This window comes from Lepus europaeus, chromosome 21, assembly GCF_033115175.1.
Source record: "Lepus europaeus isolate LE1 chromosome 21, mLepTim1.pri, whole genome shotgun sequence".
Taxonomy (NCBI): Eukaryota; Metazoa; Chordata; class Mammalia; order Lagomorpha; family Leporidae; genus Lepus; species Lepus europaeus.
In genome coordinates this window covers 2,912,675-2,938,471 of record NC_084847.1, presented here as the reverse complement: position 1 = coordinate 2,938,471, position 25,797 = coordinate 2,912,675, and the positions used below count along the sequence as shown (strand labels likewise).

Below are 25,797 nucleotides of genomic sequence, written 5' to 3'. Positions count from 1 at the left end.
TCGGTAGAGACGGCAAGGGTCTGCAGGTGGAAAGCTCTCCTTAGCCGCCTTCCTCAGTATGTTTCTTTATTTTGTTTTGCTTTCATTTGACACTTACAGAAGAGTGGAACAAATGGTAGGTAGAATTCCTTTGATGCCCTGTGCCCAGTTGACCAACTTGCCACCGTTGAGTATGTCTGCGTCCTCCCTCCCCTCCCCTCTGTCTGTGACATTTATCTTTATTTTTTCTGAACTGTTTGACAGTAAATTGCATGCCTCACGTTGTTTATCCTTTTATTCTTGTACTTCCTAGAGACAGGAATGTTGTGTTGTTGTGTACTTTAAAAAGTCTATGGAAGAATGGAGCTAAAATATAAGTTTATTTCAGTGCAGAAATATTTGAAATCCAGTCCATAGCTGTTGTTTTTTTTCATAGTAGGCATTTTTGTGAACTTTCTGAAGCTAACAAATTCAGGCAGTCTCACACGGATCTGCTAGCCGGCCTGACCTGCCGTCCCTGTTCTGGTCTGGAGAGCACATTTTCACTCTAGATCAGGATCACAGGCCCCATTGCTGCGTCGTGCGTCTTAAACCTGGGCCGGCTCCTCAGGTGCGCTTTGTCTTCACTCTGGGCCGGCTCCTCAGTGCGCTTTGTCTTCACTCTGGGCCGGCTCCTCAGATGTGCTTTGTCGTCACGACGCTGACTTTAAAAGGAAACGCAGGCCCAGTCCTTCCACCGAACATTCCTGAAGTTGGGTTTGTGTGATGTTCCCACACGAGTCCACTGAGGTCCTGCACCCCTGGCCCAACGCCACATGTGTGGTCCTGGGTCCTTCTGAGGGTCTTGTCTCAGAGGGAAATCGGTGGTCCCTCACTGGTGACGCTCGTCCTGATGCTGCAGGCAAGGTGCAGCCGGTCGCCCCCATCCGTCGTTGTTACTTTCTCCTTTGACTGGTTAGCGGCTTGTGGGAAGGTGCTGTAAACATCCCATTCCTTGTCAGATTTCCTTAGTTTTGATATCCATTGATGATCTTTGCCTAAAGCAGTCATCGCTTTGATGCTTCAAAATGGTGATTTTTCGTCTCCTGCACATTCATTTTTTGGTTCTTGGCATCCCACCGTAAGAAGAGCCCTACCACAGTCGGTGTCGTGGCATAGCAGGTTAAGTCACCACTTTTGATGTCGGCATCCCATACAGGCACTGGTTCATGTACCAGCTGCTTCACTTCCAATCCAGCTCCCTGCTAACGGCCTGGGAAAAGCAGCAGCAGATGGCCCGAGTAGTTGGGCCCCTGCCACCCACATGGAGACCTGGATGAAGCTCCTGGCTTTGGCCTGGCCCAGCCCTGGATGTTGTGGCCATCTGGGGAGAGAACCAGTGAATGGAAGATCTTGCTCTCTCCCTTTGTCTCTCCCTCTCTCTCTGTAACTCTGACTTTCAAATAAATAAATAAATCGTAAAAGAAGAAGAAGAAGATCCCTCTCCATGACAGCTTTACCCATCCGTCCTTTTCCAGCCTGAACTCAGCACTCCCATCTCATCTCATGGGCTAGCAGGCATCACCGTTCTTAACGCGTTTGGCTGTTCCCATGGCCCCAAGTCTGGCTAATGGGAGCCCCCTTTAGGCTGGCTCTTGCAACCTCCTTTTACTTTATTTTATTTTATTTTTTTGACAGGCAGAGTTAGACAGAGAGAGAGACAATGAGAAAGGTCTTCCTTCTGTTGGTTCAACCCCCAAATGGCCGCTATGGCCGGCGCTGTGCCAGTCGATCCAAAGCCAGGAGTCAGGTGTTTCTCCTGGTCTCCCATGCGGGTGCAGGGCCCAAGCACTTGGGCCATCCTCCACTGCACTCCCGGGCCACAGCAGAGAGCCTGACTGGAAGAGGAGCAACCGGGACAGAACCGGCGCCTCAACCAGGACTAGAGCCTGGAGTGCTAGTGCCGCAGGCGGAGGATTAGCCTAGTGAGTCTTGGCACCAGCCTTCTGCAACCTCTTGACACAGCCCTGTCACTTGTTTGGGGGCAATCCCAGGCTAATTTTTTTTTCCTTCCCTGCTTGGGCTCAAAGAGCCCTGACTGCTTGTGCTGAGTCATGTGATAGACATGCCAGCTGCTAACGTCCATTGTAATGCTGGTGTGGTCCAAGAACATACTCTGAGGGATTTCCATCCTGTACGTTAACTGGGGCTTGTGTCATGGCCTGTGTGCAGCCTGTTTTGGCAAGCATACAGAAGAAAAGGTAAACTCTGCATTTGTAAGATGTGAGGTGTCAGTTGTTGGGAGTATTGCTCAAAACATCTATCTCTGTTACTTTTATCTATTTTTCTATCAGTTGTTGAGAGATGAGTATTGGAATCTCCAGCTCCATATGATTGTGGAAGGGCCCATGTTTCTCTTTAGTCGTGAAAATTTTGTTTCAAGCATTTTCAGACTTTTTAAAGATGTACACACATTGATGAGTATCACATATTCCTGATGAATTGATTCTTTTTTCATGCCAAAGTGTCCCTTTTTGTCCTTGGTGGTTCTCTTTGAAAACCTGTTTTATCTGCTGTTGGGCCTTCTTATGCTTGCCGTTTGCATACAGTATCATTTTTACCTTTTTTTAAAATTTTTACTTTCAGCCTATTCATGTGTTTGAAATGTGTCTCTTATTGGTCTTGATTTTTTTATCCACTCTGACATTTACCTTTTAGTTCCATTTTAATAGATTCTAATATTTTAGCAATACTTCTTGGCATTATTTTTCTTTTAGAGATTGCTCTAGGAGTTACAGTTATACATCCACAATTGTCATAGTCATTTTAGGGTTAATATTATATCACTTCCTTTTAAATGAGGGAGTATCGCTACCACATAGGTGCATTACCCTCTTATCTTTCCTTTTGCGATAGTGGTCAAATGTGCTGCATCTACGTCCATTTTAAACCCAACCTGTAGGTAATCTTGCATTGGTCTCTGTTGATTGCTTTTCTGTTGAGTATGATCATATGTCCTGTATCTTGATATGCCTAGTAATTTTTGGATTGTGTTGTAGACATTGTGTAAGATTCTTAGAAGCTCTGGATTTTGTTTTATTCCCCTGAAGGGTGTCATTTTTGTTTGTTTTGGTTGGCAGTGAACTCCCCTGAGTCTGAACTCCAGAGTCTGTCCCCTTGAGGTGGGCAGCAGCTGTCCTTGTAGCTCCCCCGGGTCCTTGGAGGCTGCCACGTGCATCCACATCAGAACGGCAGCCAGAGGTCTGAGCAGTGCTTATTTGCAGACCATGGGGCTCCCTTTCTCTGGTTCTTTACCCCTTGGGCTGTACAATCTCATTCTCTATCTGTTGTCACCACAAATTCTATTTTCGGTCTCTTTAAGCAATAAGACTGTGGCTTTTCAATCTAGCCACCCTCCACGTTGTGTAGACTAATCTTCAAGCACATTCCACACACAAAGGTGAAAAATAGGAAATTCAACTGGCATTATTCCCATCTTCCACATGTGCCTCCCCTCCGTATTCTGCCTGCTCTGGCTTCTGTCCAGGGTTCATGTATTTGTTTACATGCCTTGTCAAGAGGTTATAGTTACCTGGAAGAGGGTCAGTCTAAAAGGAACTGTCTTCCAGTCCCAGAGGTGGACCCAGAGGTACAGCTCATAGCAGGGTTCATTCTGCACTTGAGTGCTAGCATGTGGCCGCTGCACATCCACTTATGGCGGCTCTGCTGTTCATCCCTCCGTACTACCCGAGTGGCAGAAAGGCGACAGGGCTGACATCAGGAGATAGAGTTTTCTCTTTTCTGCGCCTGGGAATGCAGCACGTTACTGCACGTCTGTCACCAAAAACAAGAGAGTGCCCTGCACAGCCCGGCAAGGAAGGAGTGTGTGCAGGGTGAGCCTTCCAGTATGTCAGGCACAGGCAATGCACTTGACACAGCCTGTCTGGTTTCATTCTTTTTTTTTTTTTTTAAGATTTTTATTTATTTATTTGAGAGGTAGAGTTACAGAGGGAGAGACAGAGAGAGGTCTTGCAGCCATTGGATGACTCCCAAATGGCCACAATGGATGGAGCTGAGCTGATCTGAAGCCAGAAGCCAGGAGCCTCCTTTGGATCTCCCATGCAGGTGCAGGGGGGTCATCTTCTACTGCCTTCCCAGGCCACAGCAGAGAGCTGGACCAGAAGAGGAGCATCTGGGACTCGAACCGGCACCCCTATGGGACGCTGGCACTGTAGGCTGAGGCTTAGCGTACTATGCACAGCGCCGGCCCCTGGTTTCATTCTAATAGCTGCTGTATGAGAGACAGACAGCACCTCACGGCTGTGTTTGCCTTCTGAAATCATGTCAACACTTTTCCCTTGAATTTATGGTAATTTTCTACAATACAAAAAGGATATTACTATCTGCTGGCAATTTATCAAAGCACGAAAGAGTCCCAGAAAGCTGGCTTGGTTTCTGTGCTATTGAAATCCTCTGGCCTCATCGTTTCTCAGGTCTCACACGCAATCTGCATGTGTGACAATAGCACCGAAATTACACCAGCTATAAACACAATTTCGCGATAACAACCTGTTCACTCTTACAGTGGTGATTCCTGTCAGCCTCTGAATGACAGGACAGCGGTTCTGAACTGCATTTCCATCTGAAGCCTCCCAATCAGTATGAGCACTCTCAGCGCACGGATCCACAGCTTCTTCGCTTCTCAGAACAACAACAAAAAGCTGCCTCCTCCTCTTCTAATCCTGGGTGTCAGCAATGTGTTTTCAGATCCAGGGTTCTACTGGTTGTGTTTAATTGTGGGGAATGGTCGTTCCTGAATGGGAGTGAAGCATACAATGTGGTTACATGTAGGGACATGAGGGACTCTCCAGACATAGGTCTTTTTTTAAAAGATTTATTTATTTTTACTTGAAAGTCAGAGTTACACAGAGAAGAGAGGCAGAGAGAGAGAGAGAGGTCTTCCATCCGATGGTTCACTCCCCAACTGGCTGCAACAGCTGGAACTGCACCGATCCGAAGCCAGGAGCCAGGAGCTTCTTCCAGGTCTCCCTTGCGGGTGCAGGGGCCCAAGGACTTGGGCTGTCTTCTACTGCAATCCCAGGCCATAGCAGAGAGCTGGATGGGAAGTGGAGCAGCTGGGACTTGAACCGGTGCCCATATGGGATGCTGGTGCTTCAGGCCAGGGTGTTAACCTACTGCGCCATAGCGCCAGCCCCACAGACATAGGTCTTTAAAAGGGACTGTTGTGGGGCCAGCGCTGTGGTGCAGTGGGTTAAAGCCCCAGCCTGCAGTACCCGCAACCCATATAGGCGCTGGTTCAAGTCCCAGCTGCTCCACTTCCGATCCAGCTCTCTGCTATGGCCTGGGAAAGCAGTAGAAGATAGCCCAAGTCCTTGGGCCCCTGCACCTGCATGGGAGACCCGGAAGAAGCTCCTGCTGTTAGCACCAATTGGGGAGTGAACCAGTGGATGGAAGACCTCTCTTTCTCTCTCTGCCTCTCCTTTTCTCTCTGTGTGTAACTCTGACTTGCACATAAATAAATAAAGCTTAAATAAATAAAATAAAAGGGACAGTTGCTCAGTCTCTGTTACATAGTGACTTTTGTGATGTGCCTAATGAATGGTGTTTTGGTAGCTGATTGTCATCTCCTGACAAAAGTGAGTCCAGTGATGGCTGAATGTTGATGGCTTGTGTTTATTGTGTCTTTTAGCCTGATGAAGGATTATTTTTTTAAGCCACCCATCAATCAGTTCAGCCTGAACTTCCTGGACCCGGAGCTGGAGCGATCCTACAGGACCAGCTATCAGGAGGAGGTACGAGTCCCCTGTAACTCCACCCACGGAAGCCTGTTGTTCTCACTGGATGGCTCATTGTTGGTTTTGTGCTTCAGCAAGTGAAAGGGACATGAAGGTGAATGTTGATTTCCCTCTGTCTGTAATGAATTTATCTTCACAAAGAAGGAGGAGAAAAAACAGTCGTCCTGTGGTCCTTTGTTTCAAGGCCCAGCCAGACCCTTCCTCTGTGGCTGGTGCCTCCCAGCCCCGCCACCCTCCTCAGCGCCGGAAGGCCCAGCCACATCTCTCTTAGCTTCTCCAGAGAGATTCCTCCACTGCCGCCTTGTCTGCTCTCTGCCCCCGCAACGGGCCCGGGAGCTCGGGAGGCCCTGACCTCTCTCCCGGAGACTCGGGCTCTCCATTCTGCTGCCCGTGCTCTGCCACCGCCTGAGCCCCTGTTGTCCTTCAACGCTGCTCGGACATCAGCGTTTCCTCCAAGAAACCTTCCCTAACCCCAGACCGGACTTCCTTTCCCTTTATTCTTTTCCTTCTGCACACGCACCCGACTCTGCAGCCTTTGCACGTGTGATTTTTGAGCCATGTGCCTGTCTCCCCAGGTTGTCTGCTCTCCCATTCTCCGTCACGGTCCCTACCCCTGGCCTAGGCTATCCAGAGACTGTAGCGGGCCAGAGGCCTCGTGGGTCAGAAGCGCCACCTTCTGACGGCCGTGTTGGGACACTGAATGTCAGTTAACCTCCCAGGCAGTTCCCGCAGTGGAACTGCCAGTTGGTTGGTTGGTGTGCTGTACAGCAAAACATTATCTCACTTAAGCTTCCCAAAACCCTTTAAGGGCGCTTATGATTATCTCTGTTTTAAAGGAGAATGTTAAGGCTAAGGAAAGCCAAGTACATGGTCCACCCTCCAGGGCTGACACCAGTGTATCTGGCTTCAAGGCCAGGCGTCTCAGCCTCGCCTTGTGCTGTGTGCACTGCAGAAGCCTCCCAACCGGAAGTTAGTCCCCTACTCCCCCAGTCACCGAGTGTTCACCAGGCTTCTGCTCTGCCAGCTCTGGCCCCTGGTGCAGGGTTTGAAGAGGAAAGTCACACTCTAACAGGGTGGTCGTCATGAGACAGAAATGACAACCCAGAGCCACAGATGGAGCACGCAGCAAGGCGTCACCCCAGATGGAGGCTCAAAATAACTCCTCACCTAGGCGGGAGGAGGAGGGAGGGGGGAGGAGGAGGAAGTGACCCAGTGAAGAAGGGACCAACACAAGCCTTGGAGATCTGAGAACCTGTTGCATCCAGGGAGTTGCAGGAGCCTCTGTGGGGTGGAGTAGGATGGCAGGGTAGGGGTGGGCAGGGCTCAGAAGGGGGGGGGGGGTCCCACCCCTGGGCATTAGGCTGCAGTCCAGAGAGAGCCACTGAGGGACCCGGAACAGGAGAGGCTCCATCGGATTGTGTCTGGCACAGAGTGGACAAGTTGGATAGGAAGCTGATGCAGAGGCAAGGCTGGGTGGAGAGGAAAGGAGGGAGGCGGCAAGGAAGGGAGGGTCCAGCCTGCCCCACATTCTGGCGCTCACCGTCCTCCGTGCTCCATGAAGGTGACTTCCTGTGGAAGCATCACCCCACCCAAGTGTTGCAGGTTTTATCCCTGTTTCCAGGAAACTAAGGCATGGGAAGGGTGAGTGACATCACAGCAAGTAGTAGTGGAGCCTAGTCAGGCCTGGGCAGCCTCCCGCAGGGCAGAGCTCTGAGGACTGGGTCACCCCAGGCACTGAGCCTGACCAGATTTGGGCAAGTAAGGGGGCAGCGCTGGCCCGAGTGACCTCATGGGTGGCATCGTCCCAGGTCTGAAACCTAGGGCAGAGAGGGCTGCTGGGTGAGTAGTGTTCGCTGTTGGGCATGGACATGTGGGCAGTACTGCCTAGAAGTGCAGGTGTGGGGAGGAGCTGCCCCAGTCTCCTCATTGGGCCAGCGAGGGAGCCCAGAGAGGAGAGAACAGGGCCAAGGCAGAAGCAGCAGAGCAGGAGCAGCACAGCAAGTTGGGGAGATGATGGAGGAGGTAGAAGGGGGCACACAGGGGATCCCAGGCCAGCATCAAGTCCAAGGAGGGGGCTGTGCCATGGAGGAGATCACAGCACCTCCCTGCCGGGTGGGGGAGACCCAGAGCCCATGGATCTGGAAAGTGGGAGTTCAAGGCTCTTGGAAAGCACAGAGGTGCAGGTGGAGGCATTTGGATTCTAGGGTCAGCAGGCACTGGGGTCTCCAGGGCTGCCACAGAGGCAGCAGGGTGGTCTCAACTCTGACTTGGACCCCTGCTTGGGGCAGGGGGAGGCATCTCAATACTCTGGGCCTCAACTCCCAGCAGTGAATGGTTACACTTGGACACCCCGCCCCCCCCCCAGGTGTTCGGTGACTCTCAGCCTCTGTTCAGTGATACTGGATATTATACTAGATACTAGGTCTCCTGCCTGGGCTCCTGGCAGTGCTGGGGTCCTCTTTGGTCATATGCATCAAACCCAAGATGTCAGCACTTGCTTGCATCAGCAGTGTCTGGGTGATGGTTGTCACAACACCAGAAGTAATGCGTATGGGTCTCAGCCCACTCAGGCCAGAAACTGGGGGAGAAACCTCTGTGTTCAGGTGGAAATGAATTTCCCCCACATGGCAACAGTCCACAGGAGCATCCCAGTGGGCCCCTGGGCCCCCTCTGCTGGACAAAGGCAGGTGGCAGCAGGCCCTAGCTGTTCCCCCAGGGTGCTAGATGCAGCTCCAGAGAGCTGTGTGTGCCTGTGCAGAGGTGGGTCAGCGTGGGTGAAAGCCTGACCCTCCTGGCATGCAGGCATACCTGCAGAACTCCCAGGTTTCTTGGCGGCAAGCTGGAACCCAACCCTGCCCCCAGGTTGCTCTGCCAGGGTCCAGGCTGACTGGTGGCCTCAGCCCTAGCCGTCCAAGCTCACTCAGCTCCCAGGACCTGGGATGTGGCTGAGGCACCCAGAGCCAGTCTGTCCTGGAGCAAGGGGCTGGCTGTGGGCCCCAGTGTGGAGCCCTGGGGGGAGGCTGAGCTGGTGTCCGTTGTCACGGGGCCAGATGGAAAGCAGCATAAATGGCTGACTGCTGTCTTTGTCCCACCTGTAGCCCCTGCCTTTAGGGTCCGCATCTTCACCCTGAGAGACTCCTAGGACCCGGGTCAGGGCTGCACTCAGGAGTCAGCAGGTCTGGGCTCATTCCTCGCTCCCTGTTTGCCGTTGGCCTCGGCGCAGGCACCTAGCCCTGACCGGGTGCAGGGTGCACACAGAGCCTGGTAGTGTGTCTTCCCTAAGGGCTGGTGTGAGTGCTGATGGGGATCATGCCCTGAGGGGCCCACTAGGGGCCTGGAACCAGTGATCTCTGGACAAGTTCACATGTTGTTTCCTCCCTCTTTAACTGCCTCACACGACATGTGTGCCTCTTTATCATGCTTAATCTTACATTTCACATGGCCATCCCTTCCCGCCGGTAGGCTGTCAGCTCTGCGAGGGCACGGCTCCCTGCCTGCCCTCAGCACCCAGCAGGGCCAGGCCAGAGCAGGCTGAGGGAAGGCACACGCGTGCTCGCACAGGACATCCTGTGTGCCCTCACGAGACCCCGTCCACGGCTGCTTCTGCCGCCAGGCCAGCGTTCGCACCACCTCAGCCTGGGGCCCAGCACGGCTGGAAGCTCCCAGGCCATGGCCTTTACAGATGCGGAATCATTAACTTGCCAGTCTGGGGAAATACATGATGGCTTGCCGTGGATTGCTGCGGGTCCCCAGACAACTTTCTTAGCTTCCTTAGGAAAGTTGAGTTTCCTCACTGTGAAACATGACAGTAACGGGGAGAGGATCCGCCTGAGGCCTCGGCCCTGTGCCCGGTGGGGAGCAGGCCGGGCGCTCAAACTGCTCCGCCTCTCCCGCGCCCAACAGGTCATAAAGAACTCCCCCGTGAAGACCTTCGCCAGCGCCACCTTCAGCTCCCTCCTGGACGTGTTCCTGTCCACGACGGTGTTCCTGGTTCTGTCCGCCACCTGCTTCCTGAAGTATGGGGCTGCGGCCACGCCTCCTCCGCCGGCCGCCCTGGCGGTCTTTGGGGCAGCCCTGCTGCTGGAGGTGCTGTCCCTCGTGGTATCTGTCAGGTAAGGCGCCTGCGGCAGGGCCTCCGCTCCAGCTTTGAGCCTGTAGCTCCCCCTTCTGGCTGGACGGCTTAGGGCGGGGCATTCCGACTGCCCCACAGCAGGCCCGGGGTCCGCAGCCAGCTGCCCCTCCCTCACCATGGCCTCAGAGCGGCCTGCCTCCTGGCCGGCTCTTGGCACTTAACTAGAGAAAGCCGGTGCCCACTGCAGCCCCGACTGCTGCCAGGTCTCCCTGGGTCCCCTGGATCGGAGATGAAAAAGGAGAAAGTGGGGAGACAGGAAATGAGAGAGGGAGGTGGGAAGGAAAAGGACAGGCGCGCGCAAATCAGCAAGTGCCAACCGCGAAGCCCCGGAGGAACGGGCCGGCCTCAGTCTTCATAAACGTGGATTAGCCAGTGGTTTCTTAGGAACAAAAGAAAAACTGTAGGTGTGGTTCCATCAAGATTTAAAACTTCATGCTGCAAAGAGCATTCTCAAAAAAGCGAAAGGGTGGGCCTTTGGCCTGGCCGTTGAGATGCAGATTTGGGAGCCCGTGTCCCTCAGCAGAGTGTGTGACTCTCAATCTCAGCTCCATTCTTGACTCCAGTTCCTGCTAATGCACACCCTGGAGGCAGTGGTGAGGCTCAGGCTCTGGGTTCCTGCCATCCCTGTAAGAGACCTCACCCAGTTCCTAGATTACAACTCCTCAGCTCCCGCCTCCTGGCTGTTCAAGTTACCTGGGGAGAGAAGCAGCAGACGAGAACTCTCTCTCTCTCTCTCTCTCTCTCTCTCTCTCTCTCTCTGCCTCTCAAATGAACAATAATTTTTAAAAAGCAAGCAAGTGGAAGAGAACTCACGGGATGGGAGGGAGTATTTGCAGGTCCTATCTGTGAAGAGTCAGATCTAGAACAGGGGTGGGGAACTGTTTTCTGCCGTGGCCGTCTGGGTATTTATAACATCATTCGCAGGTCTCACAAAATTATCAACTTCAAAAAACTAGCCTGCTGTAGAATTTTAAGCCCCCACTCTCGGTTGCCTTGGCAGGGGCAGACCAAATGATTTCACCGGCTCATACAGCCTACAGGCCAGACATTCCCCAGCCCTAATCTAGAATTTGTAAAGAACATATACAGCTCAATTTTAAAAGCAAACAAAACCAGTCCGTTTTAAAAAGGAGAAAGGATCCAGACAGGCCACAGGTGCCTGCCAGGGAGGCTGGGCCCTCAGGACCTGCCCTGCCCCCAGAGGAGGCTCACGGCTACTGTGCCTTCCCTGACCACGTGCAGGCGGATTGCCCTGCACTACCTGCATCCTGGGTCCCGTGCCATGGGGTCCCTGCACCGTGCCCACCTTACCCAGACCTGTCACCCTGTCACCCTCAGTAGGACATTAGTCACTAGTTCCCAGTCACAGCCAAGCTCAGCCGGGGTGTTCTATGCATTGCAGGTGTCGGGGCCTGCGGAAGGCTCGGAGGCCTGGGTGGGGGCGAGGGAGGGGTCTTAGTCTGCTGGATTGCAGTAGCGGCTCCTGGTCTCTACACAGGTGAAGACGGTAGGCTTCACTAGCTCCCCAGCAGCAGGCTTGAGGGAGGGGCTGGTCTCCCCAGCACATGTGTTGGTCTCCCCCCCAAGACACCCCCAGTACCTCCTTCTCTGCCTCCCCCTGCCCTGGCCTAGAAAGCCTCCTCCTCACCAGCAGTTCCAGGCCCACCCACTGGGCTCCCCCTGTTCATGCAAAGATACTACGTCATCACCCTGAGTGTGGCCCATCCTGGCACTCAGATGCAAAAGGAGTTGGTAATATGCAGGAAAAGCAGAAGGAAAGTACACGGTGCTTGCCCTTGGGTATGCCACCGGGGAGATCAGGACAGAGCTGTTTGCCTCTTGCACACAAGCACTGGGGACAGCCACACGGGTTGGCGAGTTTGGTGAGCCAAGCACCGTGAGCTGGGTTCAGTCTGTGCCGTGACTTTGTGCAGTGCTGAATGGCTCTGGGTGATGTCCCACACAGAGCAAAGATGATCTTTGCTTGGTTTGCACAGGGCTAAATTGCATTCCTGGAAACTGAGTGTGTGTTAACGGCCCCCCCGGCTCTTGGCAGTAGTGCCCCTCTGTCACTGTAGGAACCAGACACACACACCCCCCCAAAACTGCAGTATGCCTCCAGAACCGCTCCATTCAAGTCCTCTCACCCCAGGAGCAGGTGGGAACAGGTGACAGTTGGGGCCTATTAATGTGACTATTCCTACAGGCTTCATTGAACCCAGTGAAGCCCTTGTGGTTTTTGACCGACACATTTTACTGCAATGCAAGGTGTGATGAGCTGAGCAAGGCCAGTTTCCTTGCCATTTACCAAACATGAGGGAGGCGGAGGCTCTTCCTGAGGTCCACACCCCTGTTGGGGGGGTGGGGCCAGCAGCAGCACTGGAGAGAGTCAAGGGCAGCACTGGCCAGGCCCCTGTCCTTGCTGTCCCGGCAGGCTGACCTGCCCAGGCCCCCACACTCCTGACCTCCACTTCCTGTCCCAGGATGGTGTTCTTCCTGGAGGACGTCATGGCCTGCACAAAGCGTCTGCTAGAATGGATTGCAGGCTGGCTCCCGCGCCACTGCGTGGGAGCCGTGCTGGTGTCCTTGCCTGCCCTCGCTGTCTACTCCCACGTCACCTCGGAATTTGAGACAAACATACATGTAAGTAACGGCTTGACAGTTTTATCTCCGCACTCCCCTGGGCTCCCTGGTGCTGTCTCTCCCTCCCTCCCTCCCTCCTTCTTCTCTTGAATAAGCCTGATTATTCGGGACAGCAATTTAAATACAGGATATGCCCTTTAAGAGGCCAACGGTCTGTTAGTCCTTGAGCCTGCCTTTTAGAGATGACTTGGCACAGCCTGTCCAGGCACTGAGCCCCGAAACTGGCTCTGCTGGGCAAACTCCCTGGCCGGCAGGTATGCCTCCCAACTTCACCAGCTTGATCATCCTCCAGTTCCACGTCAGTCACAGACAGACGTGACAGCTGACGGGTCCACTTTGTGGAGGGGCACAAACACAGCCACACGGCCGTTCTGTTTGTCACTTTCAGTCCAGCATCCAGGAATTTACACAACATTCTCAGCATCTTGTTATAAATCGGGTTCGTGCAGGCACATTTGGGTAGGCTAGGCTGAGTTGGTGCCACGTGGTAGTTCTGACCTGTGACGGCTTTATCAGGACATACCCCATCATAAGGCGAGGAGCACCCATGTTTTCCTTTGTGCTTTCCAAAGAAGCATCTTCCCCGATTTCCAGACAATTGAAGATCGTGAGCCAGTCTCTAGGGCTGACACGCTGGATCAGCTGCTGCCACTCAGGGCAGGAGCCTCTGACGCCCCCTCCATGAAGAGTAAGCTAGCGCTGTTGTACATCACACTTCTGGTGCAAGTGGGGACAACACAGGCTATGGGGACAGGCTGCTCTCACACCAAACTACGTTTCAGTGGGCACATGGCAGGTGCCCAAAGGAGAAACTCTCTGAAGGTAACCAGTTACCCGACAGTAGCTCCCAAGCATGGCCTCGCTCTGTGCTGTCCGCAGTAACACACACCTGGAGGACAGCCTCAGTGACTGAGGTGTTAGCTTAGTGACCTACAAGCTGAAGTGCTGGGTAATGAAGTTAAAGACGCATGATGTGCCTTTAAACTGCTAGCTAGGTAAAGGTCTAAATTACAGCAGATAGATAAGCAGTGTGGTGGTGTCAACAATAGTTTAATATTGGCTAGACCTGTAATTCCAGGGCAGCTCGGGCGGGACAGGGAGAGGAGGAGGAGAAGGCCCTGCTAACGTCTGCTCTTCTTGCAGTTCCCGGTGGTCACGGGCTCGGCGGTGCTGGTTGCCGTGGTGCACTACTGTAACTTCTGCCAGCTCAGCTCCTGGATGAGGTCCTCCTTGGCCACCATCGTGGGGGCTGGGCCGCTGCTTCTGCTCTACATCTCGCTGTGCCCGGACAGGTATGTGACCGGCACTGCGTGTCTGGCACCCTTGACTCAGGGTCACCTTGCCCAGGGTCACTTAGGGCTCATCCACTTGTGCATCAGCACAGACACCTCCTACGACGCGTTTATGACCCCAGGTAGCTCACAGAACATACAGTGTCTGAAAAGTCACAACATGCTCCAAGAGGAATATGCCAAAGAAATAGTCCTGACAAAATACCACAGGTTGAGCAGCCCTAGTCCAAAAATCTGAAGTTCTCCAGAACTTTCTGAGTGCATATGAGATGCCACAGGTCTAATGGTTTGGTATATTCTAACTTTGTGTTGTGTACAAAATTACTAAAGACATATAATATAAATATCATTATAAAATATTACATATCTTTATAATAAAATGTTAAATATTATATATGTGGTATAAACAATATAAGATATTATAAGTTATGTATAATTACTATCAGGCTATATGCATATTAGGGGAATATGAAGCATGAATGAATGTTGTGGTTAGCTCTGGGTCCCATTCCCAAGATAGCTTATTAATGTGCATGCCAATATTCCAAACTCCAAACACAATCTGAAGTCTGAAACACTTCCATGTGCTTCTGCTAGTTGATACTGTCTCGTTCTTAGGCTGTCAAAATCAGTCTCAAATTGCCTATAGCACATTGCAGCTGGTTTTGTGACTTTTAAGCTGTTTGTCTAAATATGCAGCTGGAAATAAAGTGATACCTTGGATGGCAGAAAGCACAGAGTGAACAGTGTGTTCAAAAAGTCCATGGGATCTTAACCGTTTAAGCTTCTGTTTGTGTAACAAATTTCTAAATATAACTGCTTATACAAATGTTTAACTATTAATATAATTACAGAAGGTTTAGGCTAGCGGGATATTTTTAAATCACACGGGACATTTCTTCACTGTGCTTTGCAGGAATCCGATGGGCTTGCCCTCTGAATTACTCCAACAACCAGAGGGCTGCCTTTCCTAGGTGGGGCATAGCTGTGGCTGAGGACCACTGCTTTACGCAGAACGGTCCAGCTCGTCTGATAGCGGCAGCATCAAATGTGGTAGTCCACATGTAGCTTTGGATATTAGCAAAGCGGTGGTCAGTAATGGGCTCAGTTTACTAATCACCTAGTAACAATATGAAAGATGGTCTGCAGATCAAGATCAAACAGAGAATTTAAAGTAGAATTGCCGTTGGATGTTTGGAAGGAAGCTTTTAGTGAATAAATTACTTTAAGCAAAACACAGCGTGTGTTTACTTGTCTGAAGGTGGAGCCATCTGGAATTGTGGTCATTACGAAGCTCCTTCTTCCCGGAGCGTGAGATCCAGAAGTTGGCTTTTTAACCCTTCCTGTCCATCACAGATCTACAGTGCCGTGCCCAGCGTTCTTCAGTCACAGCTGTGGGGCTTTCCCACCCGGGTCCAGTGAGCCAAAACACGAGGGGCCACCCCATCACCTTCTTGTGCACCCAGGTAGCAGTGGGGCTGGAGGCTGAAGCTCCCCCAGCCCAGGGCCCCAACAGGCCCAGACGTTGCCAAGCCCATCCACCGCCGTCATCATTGCCAGGCCTGCCTACGTGCGAAGTGCGTGGCGCAGTACACAAAAACTTTAGCTCAGTTTTACAAAAGGGGGGACTTCAGAGAGCTGCCCTCAGTACTGGGAGGACATACATAGATCACAGAGATATCATTTAGACCACGTCTAAAAGAGGGAAAGTTTGTTTAAACCCCCCTCAGGTTGCTCTCTAGAGAGTTTTCTTTGTAATCGTATTTTCCTGTGCTTTAATTTCAGTCCCATAGTAGTTTCACCCCTGGACGCAGTACAGAATTTCAGGTAAGCTTTTACTGTTGTGCCTATCTCTGAGCAACTGAGATAGCCTGTGCTGTTACTGCTCGTCTCTACGCTTCCTGGGAACGGCTGTATCTTGAATGAAATGACTGATGTGTGTGTTCTTAGAAGAGGGAATGCGTGTACTTGCTGGAATGTCACAACATAGTTACAATATCTTATTGGGAAAGTAAAATGATTATTAAGACATACTGGCATTGCTCTTATTTTTTGTAAGCCATATGTTACAAAGGAAGTCTCACAGATTTTTTTAAAAAATGTTATTTTATTCCCCAAAATACTTTGAAATAACTGACTAGAAATTTGAAATAATCAATGTTGGATCCTTGCTTTACTATAAATAAATTCTAAATAGAGTGAAGATTCAAAAATAGAAATTAAATTATGTGAGGTTGTTTAAAAATTTTTTGGAAAATGAATTGATAGGTATGTTTATTGGAGGCTGACAGTGTGGCATAGTGAGTAACATTGCTGCCTGCAATACTGGTATCCTATATGGGTGCCAGTTTGTGTCCCACCTGCTCCACTTCTGATCTAGCTCCCTGCTAATGGTCTGGGAAATGCCAGAAGATTTTTGGGCCCCTGCCATCCATGTGGGAGACCTGAATGAAGCGCCTTGCTCCTGGCTTCAGTCTGGCCCATTGCAGCCACCTGGGGAGTGAACCAGCAAGTGGAAGATCTCTCCCTCTGCCTTTCCCTCTCGCCCTCTGTAACTCTAACTTTCAATATAAATAAATAAATATTTTCTTTAAAAAAGATATTTATTTTGGTGCAAAAATTTTTAGAAATCCTTGAACAGTTTTCATAATATGTGTTTTCTATGAACTTTTTAAAGACCTCTCATATGTATTAATTTCAAACTGTTTTGCACCAAACTAAGCATCCTTTAATTGTTTCCATGAATGTTTTGAAGTACCCTCATATAAAATCTAGGAAGAACATGTTAAATAGAGGCAAGCATAGCAGCACAGTGGGTTAAGCCGCAACTTACGGTGCTGGCATCCGGTATCAGAGTCCCAGTCCAAGTGCCAGCTGCTCCACTTCCAATCCAGCTCCCTGCTAATGCACCTGGGAAGGCAGCAGATAATGACCCAACTATCTAGGCCACTGCCACCGAGTGGGAGATCCAGATGGAGTTCCTGGCTCCTAGCTTCACCTGGCCCAGACCTGGCCATTGCATCCATTTGAGGAGTGAACTAGTGGATGGCAGACCTCTCTCTGTCTTTATCCCTCACTGTAACTCTTTCAAATAAATAAAATAAATCTTAAAAAAAAAAAAAAAGAAAATAGGGGAAAGAACTAAAAGAATATTCAACGAATGTTAATAGGAATTGTACCTGAATGATCCTATAATGGGTGAATCATTTTTAGATTTCTGCTTTTTTACCTAAATTTTCTATGAGTAGGTAGTGTTTTTAAACAGAAAAAATAAATCTGTATTTTAAAAAGCAAACATTAAGAGACGGTGCTCCTGGCCACTGCTCTTCAGCCCCCAGAAAGCAGCTGCCTGGCCCTGACCCCACGCAGCTGGAGAAGATCCCAGGGAGGCAGGAGCAGTTGTGGACCAGAGGGACAGAAGTGGTTTCAGCGTCACAGGAGGAAGGTGTGGGAAGTTCCAGTGTGGTTCTAAATGTGCAGCATTTCAAATGCCTCCCCGGCCACACACGGGAAGAACTGATTGAGCACAGGAACACTCACTGCATGGTTGCTCGCGCTGGACGGACGCAGCCCCAATGCCTGGCGGCAGGGATCTGGTGAGCCTAAGTGCATTCCTGCATCGAAGTGCCGTGCAGCCACAGGAAAATTACAGCACTGATTCTAGGCACGCAGGACACTTGTTTCCTATCATTCACACTGTTTGAGCTTCTCAGTGTGTGTACATTGCTTTTAAAAGTGCATATCTTAGGCTCTTTAAAAAAAAAGTTGTATTAAAATGACCTTGGCAAAATAGAACTATCCCAGAGGAGGAAATTTACTCAAATTTTTATACCAGTAGAGATTTAGGGAATTGATCATAATTCTTTATAAAATAATGAGTCTTTCAGAAATGTAAGAAGCAAATATATCAGATGGCATTAAAAATTTGCACTGTGGTTATGTAGGGAAGTGCCTTTACTCCTAGGAGACATTTACTAGAATATTAAAGACTGGAGTGCCGTGATGTCAACAACTTACTTCCACAATGTTAAACTCTGTGTGTGTGTGTTTGTGTGTAAAGAAGAAAGGCAAAGAGGCAAAATATTCACAATTGTTGAATCTGGGGGAAGAATGTATAGTTGAGATTTAAAAAAAAAAAAAAAAGTTGGGGGAAAAACACATTTTAAAAAACGAAGGAGGGGCCGGCGCCACGGCTCAATAGGCTAATCCTCCGCCTGTGGTGCCAGCACACCGGGTTCTAGTCCCAGTCGGGGAGCTGGTTTCTGTCCCGGTTGCCCCTCTTCCAGGCCAGCTCTCTGCTGTGGCCAGGGAGTGCAGTGGAGGATGGCCTAAGTGCTTGGGCCCTGCACCCGCATTGGGGACCAGGATAAGCACCTGGCTCCTGCCATCGGATCAGCGCGGTGCGCCGGCTGCAGTGTGCCGGCCGCGGCGGCCATTGGAGGGTGAACCAATGGCAAAGGAAGACCTTTCTCTCTGTCTCTCTCTCTCACTGCCTGTCAAAAAAAAAAAAAAAAAAAAAAACCAAGGGGGGAAAAATAACTAGAGAGTGTTTATTGAAGAAACCAATTATGAAAGTCAGTCTTTATCCCCTCGTGTCCTCCTGTCAATCAAACAGAAACAGGCTGCACGTCGGCCTCAGGTTGCTGCAGGTTTCGACTCAAGCAAACTTTGCATGGGATGCCAGCTGGCTCGGCTGTTTCCCCACGCTCCCTTAATAAAAGATGCACTCAGCAGCTGTGCCCTTTCTCATCTTCTTGCTCTCCAGTTCCGGGAGGAGTCCGTGCAATAGCTCGCTGCTGCAGGACAGCAAGAGACCAGCCAGCCTCGTTGGCGAGGAGCTGATCCTCGTCTTCTTCCTCCTGCTCCTGCTGGTCTGGTTCCTGAACCGAGAGTTCGAAGTCAGCTACCGCCTTCACTACCACGGGGACGTGGAAGCGGATCTGCACCGCACCAAGATCCAGAGCATGCGGGACCAGGCCGACTGGCTACTGAGGAACATCATCCCCTACCACGTGGCGGAGCAGCTGAAGGTGTCCCAGACCTACTCCAAGAACCACGACAGCGGAGGGGTCATCTTTGCCAGCATCGTCAACTTCAGCGAGTTCTATGAGGAGAACTACGAGGGCGGCAAGGAGTGCTACCGGGTCCTCAACGAGCTCATCGGGGACTTCGACGAGCTGCTGAGCAAGCCAGACTACAGCAGCATCGAGAAGATCAAGACCATCGGGGCCACGTACATGGCGGCATCGGGGCTGAACACCGCGCAGTGCCAGGACGGCAGCCACCCCCAGGAGCACCTGCAGATCCTGTTCGAGTTCGCCAAGGAGATGATGCGTGTGGTGGACGACTTCAACAACAACATGCTATGGTTCAACTTCAAGCTCAGAGTTGGCTTTAACCACGGGCCCCTCACGGCAGGGGTCATCGGCACCACCAAGCTGCTGTATGACATCTGGGGAGACACCGTCAACATCGCCAGCAGGATGGACACCACGGGCGTCGAGTGCCGCATCCAGGTGAGCGAAGAGAGCTACCGCGTCCTGAGCAAGATGGGCTACGACTTCGACTACAGAGGGACGGTGAACGTCAAGGGGAAGGGCCAGATGAAGACCTACCTTTACCCCAAGTGCACGGACAACGGGGTCGTGCCACAACACCAGCTGTCCATCTCCCCGGACATCCGCGTCCAGGTGGACGGCAGCATCGGACGGTCTCCCACGGACGAGATCGCCACCCTGGTGCCTTCTGTCCAGTATTCGGACAAGACGTCCCTGGGCTGCGAGAACACGCAGGCCAGGGACGCGCACCCATCTTCCAAGAGGCCCTGGAAAGAGCCCATCAAAGCCGAAGAAAGGTGTCGGTTTGGCAAAGCCATAGAGAAAGATGACTGTGAAGACGAGGGGCTGGAGGAAGCCAACGAACTCACCAAGCTCGACGTTTCCAAGAGCGTGTGAAGCGGCACGGAAGCTGCCTGCGGTGCTCCGTTCGTCGAAACACAATAATATCTGTATCTGGCTGCGGTGCTGCCCAGGCCCCACGGTTCCTGTCCCTGGATGTGGTGTCACGTGGTCATTTCAGCCCCTGCCCCACTTCTGTGTGGATCACAGTTATTCAGGGTTCATTTCCATCCGTGTCTCCTCTCCTTTGCTCCCTTCCCTGGAAATCTGCCCTCCTTGGGGTCATCCATTCAGCCGTGTGGAGGAGAACAAGTGCCTTCAGGTCGGCCTTGGCCGCGAGGCTAGGACCGAGGCTGCTGGTGGACATCATGGCTTTGGCTGTCACTTGACATTTAAAACAGAAGTCGTGGTGAGATGTCATCTTTATTGCTTTTTCTCACGAGACACTTTTTTTTTTTCCTTTTGGCTCATACAATGTGTTTGAGTTTCTTTTTTTCTAGTATACATAATAGCATTTCCCAGTTACCTGGCCTTTCTCTGTAAGCACATGCACACACGCACACTTGCATTTATGAATCTGATCTAAAGTGCCAGTAATTCACCGAGAGGGGCCGAGAAGGGGGGTGGGGACGTGGCTGAGAGAAGCCCAGCCAGCCCCTCCTCTCCCGTACTTTCCCAAGCGCCAGGGGCCATGTCGTGGGCTGCGGGCGGACCTTGTTCCCGATCCCAAGTGGTCTGGGGGTTCACCCATGCACAGGCCGAGATCTCAGACGCTAACCAGGCACCGAGCTTGTGAACCCAGGCCTCAGGTGTCTCAGCCTGACTCCCGCCGAGGGAGGGTCTTCCAGTTGGGAGTGAAGGTGTTTTTCTTGGAAGCTGACGCTCAAGGGTTGCACTTATTTATTTATTTATTTATCAGGAGATGTAGTATCTCGGGGAGGGGGTGCTGAGTCTTTCTGTGGAGGGAAATAGGCCTAGGAAAGAGGGCAGTCCACCGAGGGTGTGGCAGGCTGCCCATCCGGTGTCTGTCAGCCGCCTGGGCTCAGGGCAGGTCTGGGAGGGCAGTGCTGGCGCCATCTTGGCTTCCACACTTTCTCCGTTCTCTCCCATCCTCAGGCTGGGCAGGGCCTGTTGGTGGTGGTACGATTTCACCTTGCGAATTCATGGCAGCCCCTTGAGAGGAGGGATAGAGTCATCTGTGTGCAAATGAGGTGTCCAGCCAGGGGAAGGCTTTGGAGAAAGCCTGAGGAAAATCCCTTCCACACATGTGGCTGCTGGTCCTGTTGGGCACTCTGCTTCGTGGCGTCCAGTCAGAAGCCTGTGTTGAGTCGGACTGCGCCGTATCGTGGCCGTAGCAGGTGATGCAGGTAGGCAGCTCATGAGATGAGCAGGGCTGGCTCCCTGCCTGCTGAAGGCCGGCCCAGGCACGCCCTGTGCACGCTCTTCTCCCTGGTAGATCTCCCCGGTAACTTCCACATCTGCCTTGTTCTTTCACCACTCCTCCTCCCCAAAGATGGGCAGAGTCTGCCGCTTCAGGCCCCGATGAAACCCTGGTTCCCGCCAGCTGGCCATCCAGGGCCGTGCCAGGGCACCCAGAGCGATGGAGAACATTCTCAGTTGATAAGATTTTCCGTCAGGTTTGACTGTCAGCCTGTTGGTCTTCCAATACCGAAGAAGATGGTTGTGACAATACCTCTCGCTTCTGAAGAATGTATTCTTATAAAATACTGCAGACATTTTTTTTTTCTTAAAACACTACCTGATGCTTTCCTTGTACGCAGGGATTGCGGGCACATTGGGGTTTTCCTCCATCAGTATTAAGGTGTGCACCTGAGTGTCACCCTTCTTTGCCTTCCATCCACCTCCAGGCTGTGTGGCTCTGAAGGGCTGCGCGGTGGCCAGTGTCTTTGCTGTGTCGCTCCAGGTGTGCTCTCCCAGGTTCCCCTCCACACACACCTCTTCCCTATCACATTCTTCTCCTTCTCCACCACAAAGGTGTCGGCGATTCCTCACCCCGAGACCCCAAGGAGCTGCCAACCCCAGGGAGAGAATAGGTAACCTCCGGGGGGACCTCTGACACAGGGCACCTCCTCCAGCATGTTATGTGGTCTTTTCAAAGCACCCCGAGCCACCCTCAGTAACCAGGACAGATGTTCTCCTGGGCAAGGAGGCCCCTTGGGTCCTTCCCAGCTCCCTGCTCCAGAGCATACCTCAACACGGAGCCGCAGGGTCTCCACAGCGGACACACTGTGCGTCAGCCTGTTGTCACAGAACCACGAGTTGCTGGAGACAGACAGGTTCCTAGGCGGTGGGCTCACGTGCCCAGGGTGGCCGTGCCTCTTAGCAGCACAGGGCAGGAAGCAATACCCCCCGAGTGAAGACGTGTAAATAACCGCTTCCGTCGCAGTCGCTCTTCTCCGCCCCAGCTCAGATCAGAACGTTGACACACATGTATGCACACGTGCACACACGGACACACACGGTCAACAAGCACACGCCATTGTATCTACTGCACACACATGTAGAGCAGCCGTTACGAGCCCTCAGCAAGCTGGAAGGGGCCCACATTTGTGCCACGCCCGCGCACGACTCCTGCCGAGACCGCACCTGCACATTTGCACATGACCTGGAGAGCCAGAGGCAGCGTGCGACCCGCTACCTGGGCTGTGATCATTTGTAGTTCCCAAAGATACGTCTGCATTTGAATTTCTAGATTTCCGAGGCAAGCATTTTCTTGATTGGTTGTTTGGAAAATCATATCATGCCTAGAATCTGAAAATTAAATTAGCAAGAACCAACTGTTTGCATTTCCTGTATTTCCTTTGCTCTGCTCTTTGTAAATTGTTAATTCTGATCATTTGAAAATGCATCCACTGAAGAAATGGACATTAAAATATTCTAAAATCTGAACATCCGACGCCTGGTATTTCCTCATTGAAAAGATCAGGGCCACCTCAGAGGTCGGGGAAGCCCATGCTTGCATGGTCTGTGGCAGAAATAGGAAGATCGGCTTTGCCGTCACATGACAAAGAACAGAATGAAGGAACCCTGTGTGTGTGTGTGTGTGAGTGTGTGCATGAGAGTGTGCCTATGTGTGTGACCATGTGTATGTGTGAGTGTGCGTGCATATGTGTGTTAATGGACCTATTTCCTATTGGTTAACTCTGGTTAAGAAGTATTTATTTTTACCCGGGATTTAAAAATAAAGATTAGGCTATAGGAAAGCTTTGCTGTGACTGTCCCCTGTTTTGCTAAGAGGAGGAATTGACTGAGGAGGCAGAGTAGGCTTTCTGAGGCGATGCACCCAGGCAGTCCCTCCCGCACAGACTGCAGGTGCGACCCAGGTGCTTCTGGGCTGGAGCCCTGTGCCAGTGCTGAGGGCACCCCCAGGAATGTCCCAGAGTCAGGGAATGAGGTCTGGCTGCACGGAAGGGCACCCTGGGGACCTCGAGGACCGTCATGGGAGGCGGCCTGTGTTTCACAGCAAGCTCCAGAACTTGTCATTTGTGGTTCCCCTTTCATCTGAAATCTCCACACAAGGTTGCTTTGCCCTGCCAGGGGTTCTGTCATTGTGGCCAGCTGGAGTAGATGCCAGGAACCAGGAAGAGGAAGGCAGCTGGAGAGGAAGTGATTAAGGCGAGTGCGTATTCTCCCACTGTACACGTGTCCACTTAAAGTCTTCCCAAGTGTTTGTTTTTATACAGTTCCTTCTTCTTGCAAACGTCCTCTTTTTGTTTTTGTTTTTTTGTTGTTGTTTGTTTGTTTTAATAACGTGACTCCAAAGAGCTGCTCCTGAGTGTTGGAGTAAAAGCTGGGGGAGTGCTCATATCCCACTGCGCCTGCGTGTGCTGGGGTGGTGGAGGTAACCCTCCCGCGACCTCCCGCATCAACAGCAGGGGTTCTGGACCTTGGGTGGTTTTTTTTTCTTCTTCTTCTTACAAAGCCTTTGATAGTTTGAGGAAAGCTATGGTTCCTTTCTCCCGAAAAATGCGCAGGAAAATTAACCCCTTCAGGAGTTGTGCATCCAAACAGAGCGCCCCTGATCCCAGCAGCCAGAGAGACAACAGCTTCGGATTGTGGCGTCCGGGTCAGGGCCCCAGGCACTCCCAGACTCTCCCTGGGGAATGCATTCAACACGTACTGCTTCTGGCTTTTATATTTTGGGATTTTATGAGCAAGGTATATATTTGATGAGGCAAAGAACTTTTTGGTATATAAATACAGTCAAATTATTTCCAAAATATAAATAAAATCCAGCCAGTGTTCAATGAGTGCCTATTATGTGCCAAATAGCTCAAAACTCCCCTGGAGTTAGGCCATTCAACTTGGTGCAATACTTGAGGATATTTGAGAAAGTCTGCTTTCCATGATGGCTTTATCAGTATGAATTCCACCAGAAAAATGAGAGCACTTCCAAGACGCCGGAAGCCACACGGGGACATCCTTGAGTGACTGACGCTTTAGAACAGTGACGTCTCAATCACTGGAGATTACAAGCGCTTCCTGATCGCATTGGGTCTCCCTAGAAAGAGCCGCAGATGTGACCTGTGCCGAGAAAGCGACTGCGCATGCTCGTGCGGCTGGCCGAGGCGCCCATTTCGCATGCCACCTGGAAGATGGTAGGTTCTACTTCCGACACAGCCCTCTCCTGATAGCGTGAGGGCCTCCAGGCTGAGCACAACACTGGTTTGGCAGGCGAGAGAGCCTTGTGGTGGGAGTCGTGTCCCGCGCAGCGGAGAATCCCGCCGCCCCGCCCCCGCCTCCTGTCTGGAGCTGAGGCTGGGAGGGGCCCCGTCTCCGCCGGTCCCATCGCAGCTGGGCATTCAGCAGGCAGAGGCAGCCTCTGCAGCCTCCCGGAGCTGCCGTCCCTCTGCCTTCCTCTCCTCGTCAAGTATGTCTTGGCCCCGAGGCTGGGAGGGAGGTGAGGACCCTGTGGAGGGCTCCCGTGGACGAAGGCTTGCTCCTGCTCACCCTTCCTCCTGGGGACCACCCACCTCTTGCCCCACAACGGTCTCCTCCGGAACTGCCCTCAAGGCTCTCCTGATGTAGCACTGCTTCTGTCTCAGTGGCGCGAGCCCCAGGACAGTCCTGTTCTCCACTCAGCACGTGGTCCTCACCCCGAACCCCCATGCATAGCAGGTGCACCGTCGGCAGCGTGGCAACAAGACACTTGTCTGGCTCAAAGACAATGATCCCATGCTCACGTATGCAACTGTGCCTCCGCCGATGCGGCGTCTTCTGTCACGTGGTGACACCCAGGACACCTTGAACCTTGAACCTTGAACCTCACATGGCCTCCCAGAAGTGGGCCCGCAGAAGCGACCCCTCTCTGGAGACAGGTCCGAAAGCTCAGCCCAGTTAGCCGTCGTTCCCCCCACAGCGGCGAATGGAGCAGGAGCCCAAGTGAGTTCCTGTCCTTCCTCCCCTTTTCTTTGCAAGGAAAGAACAAAGAATCCAGGTGGTGGAGCTGCACCAGGTTAGTTCAGCAAGGGAGCCGCAAGGAAAATGCATTTCCACCTCTCTCCCTTGCTCGCTCTTACGCAGCTTTAATCACGTGTGTCAGGGAGGTTCTGAAGTTCTTGCGCTGACTCTGACTTCTGCAGACAGCACCCTGGATAACCAAGCCGTCTGGAGCACTGCCGGGGAGTCGCGCGGTCTGGTGCCTGCTGTGTCGTGTCCTTTCCACCAACAGAAATGGGACGCACACCTTCAGCGCGTCGCGGGGTGTTCCTTCCGCCTGCTCACCACACAGTGAGTTGATGCTGGGTGGGTTTTCAACCCCTCATCCAGCAGGGCAGGGGCTGAACTGGAAACAGGCAGAGAAAAGGCTGAAAACGGCCCTTGGCCACCTCCTTGGGTTCCATCGAGCATCGCAAGTTGGGGCTGGTGACAGTGGGACAATGAGGCTGGGGCCCCCTTGCTGTCCCCACATGCTGCTTCTCATTCTCCCTGCGGTGAGGCTGTGGTCCACGGTGCTGCTGGGGACGCTTGTGGCGAACGCCCCCGGGACACGATGTTCGGGCCAGGCCCCGGTCTCTAGCCCCTGGCCCCAGGCTGCC

The 25,797-nt window shown here is 52.1% G+C and overlaps 1 protein-coding gene across 3 annotated transcripts in view; it reads left to right on the top strand.

The window, feature by feature from the left end:
- Positions 1 to 22,648, top strand: part of ADCY9 (adenylate cyclase 9) — a 134,191-nt gene extending 111,543 nt beyond the window's left edge. For all 3 annotated transcript variants that reach the window (XM_062179787.1, XM_062179788.1, XM_062179789.1), the window contains exons 6-11: positions 5,669 to 5,771; positions 9,678 to 9,886; positions 12,390 to 12,549; positions 13,693 to 13,841; positions 15,627 to 15,668; positions 18,607 to 22,648. In XM_062179787.1, the coding sequence (XP_062035771.1) occupies positions 5,669 to 5,771; positions 9,678 to 9,886; positions 12,390 to 12,549; positions 13,693 to 13,841; positions 15,627 to 15,668; positions 18,607 to 19,795 (1,852 nt within the window). In that variant the 3' untranslated portion in view covers positions 19,796 to 22,648. The remainder of the gene's footprint in view (positions 1 to 5,668; positions 5,772 to 9,677; positions 9,887 to 12,389; positions 12,550 to 13,692; positions 13,842 to 15,626; positions 15,669 to 18,606) is intronic.
- Positions 22,649 to 25,797: the final 3,149 nt, after the last annotated feature.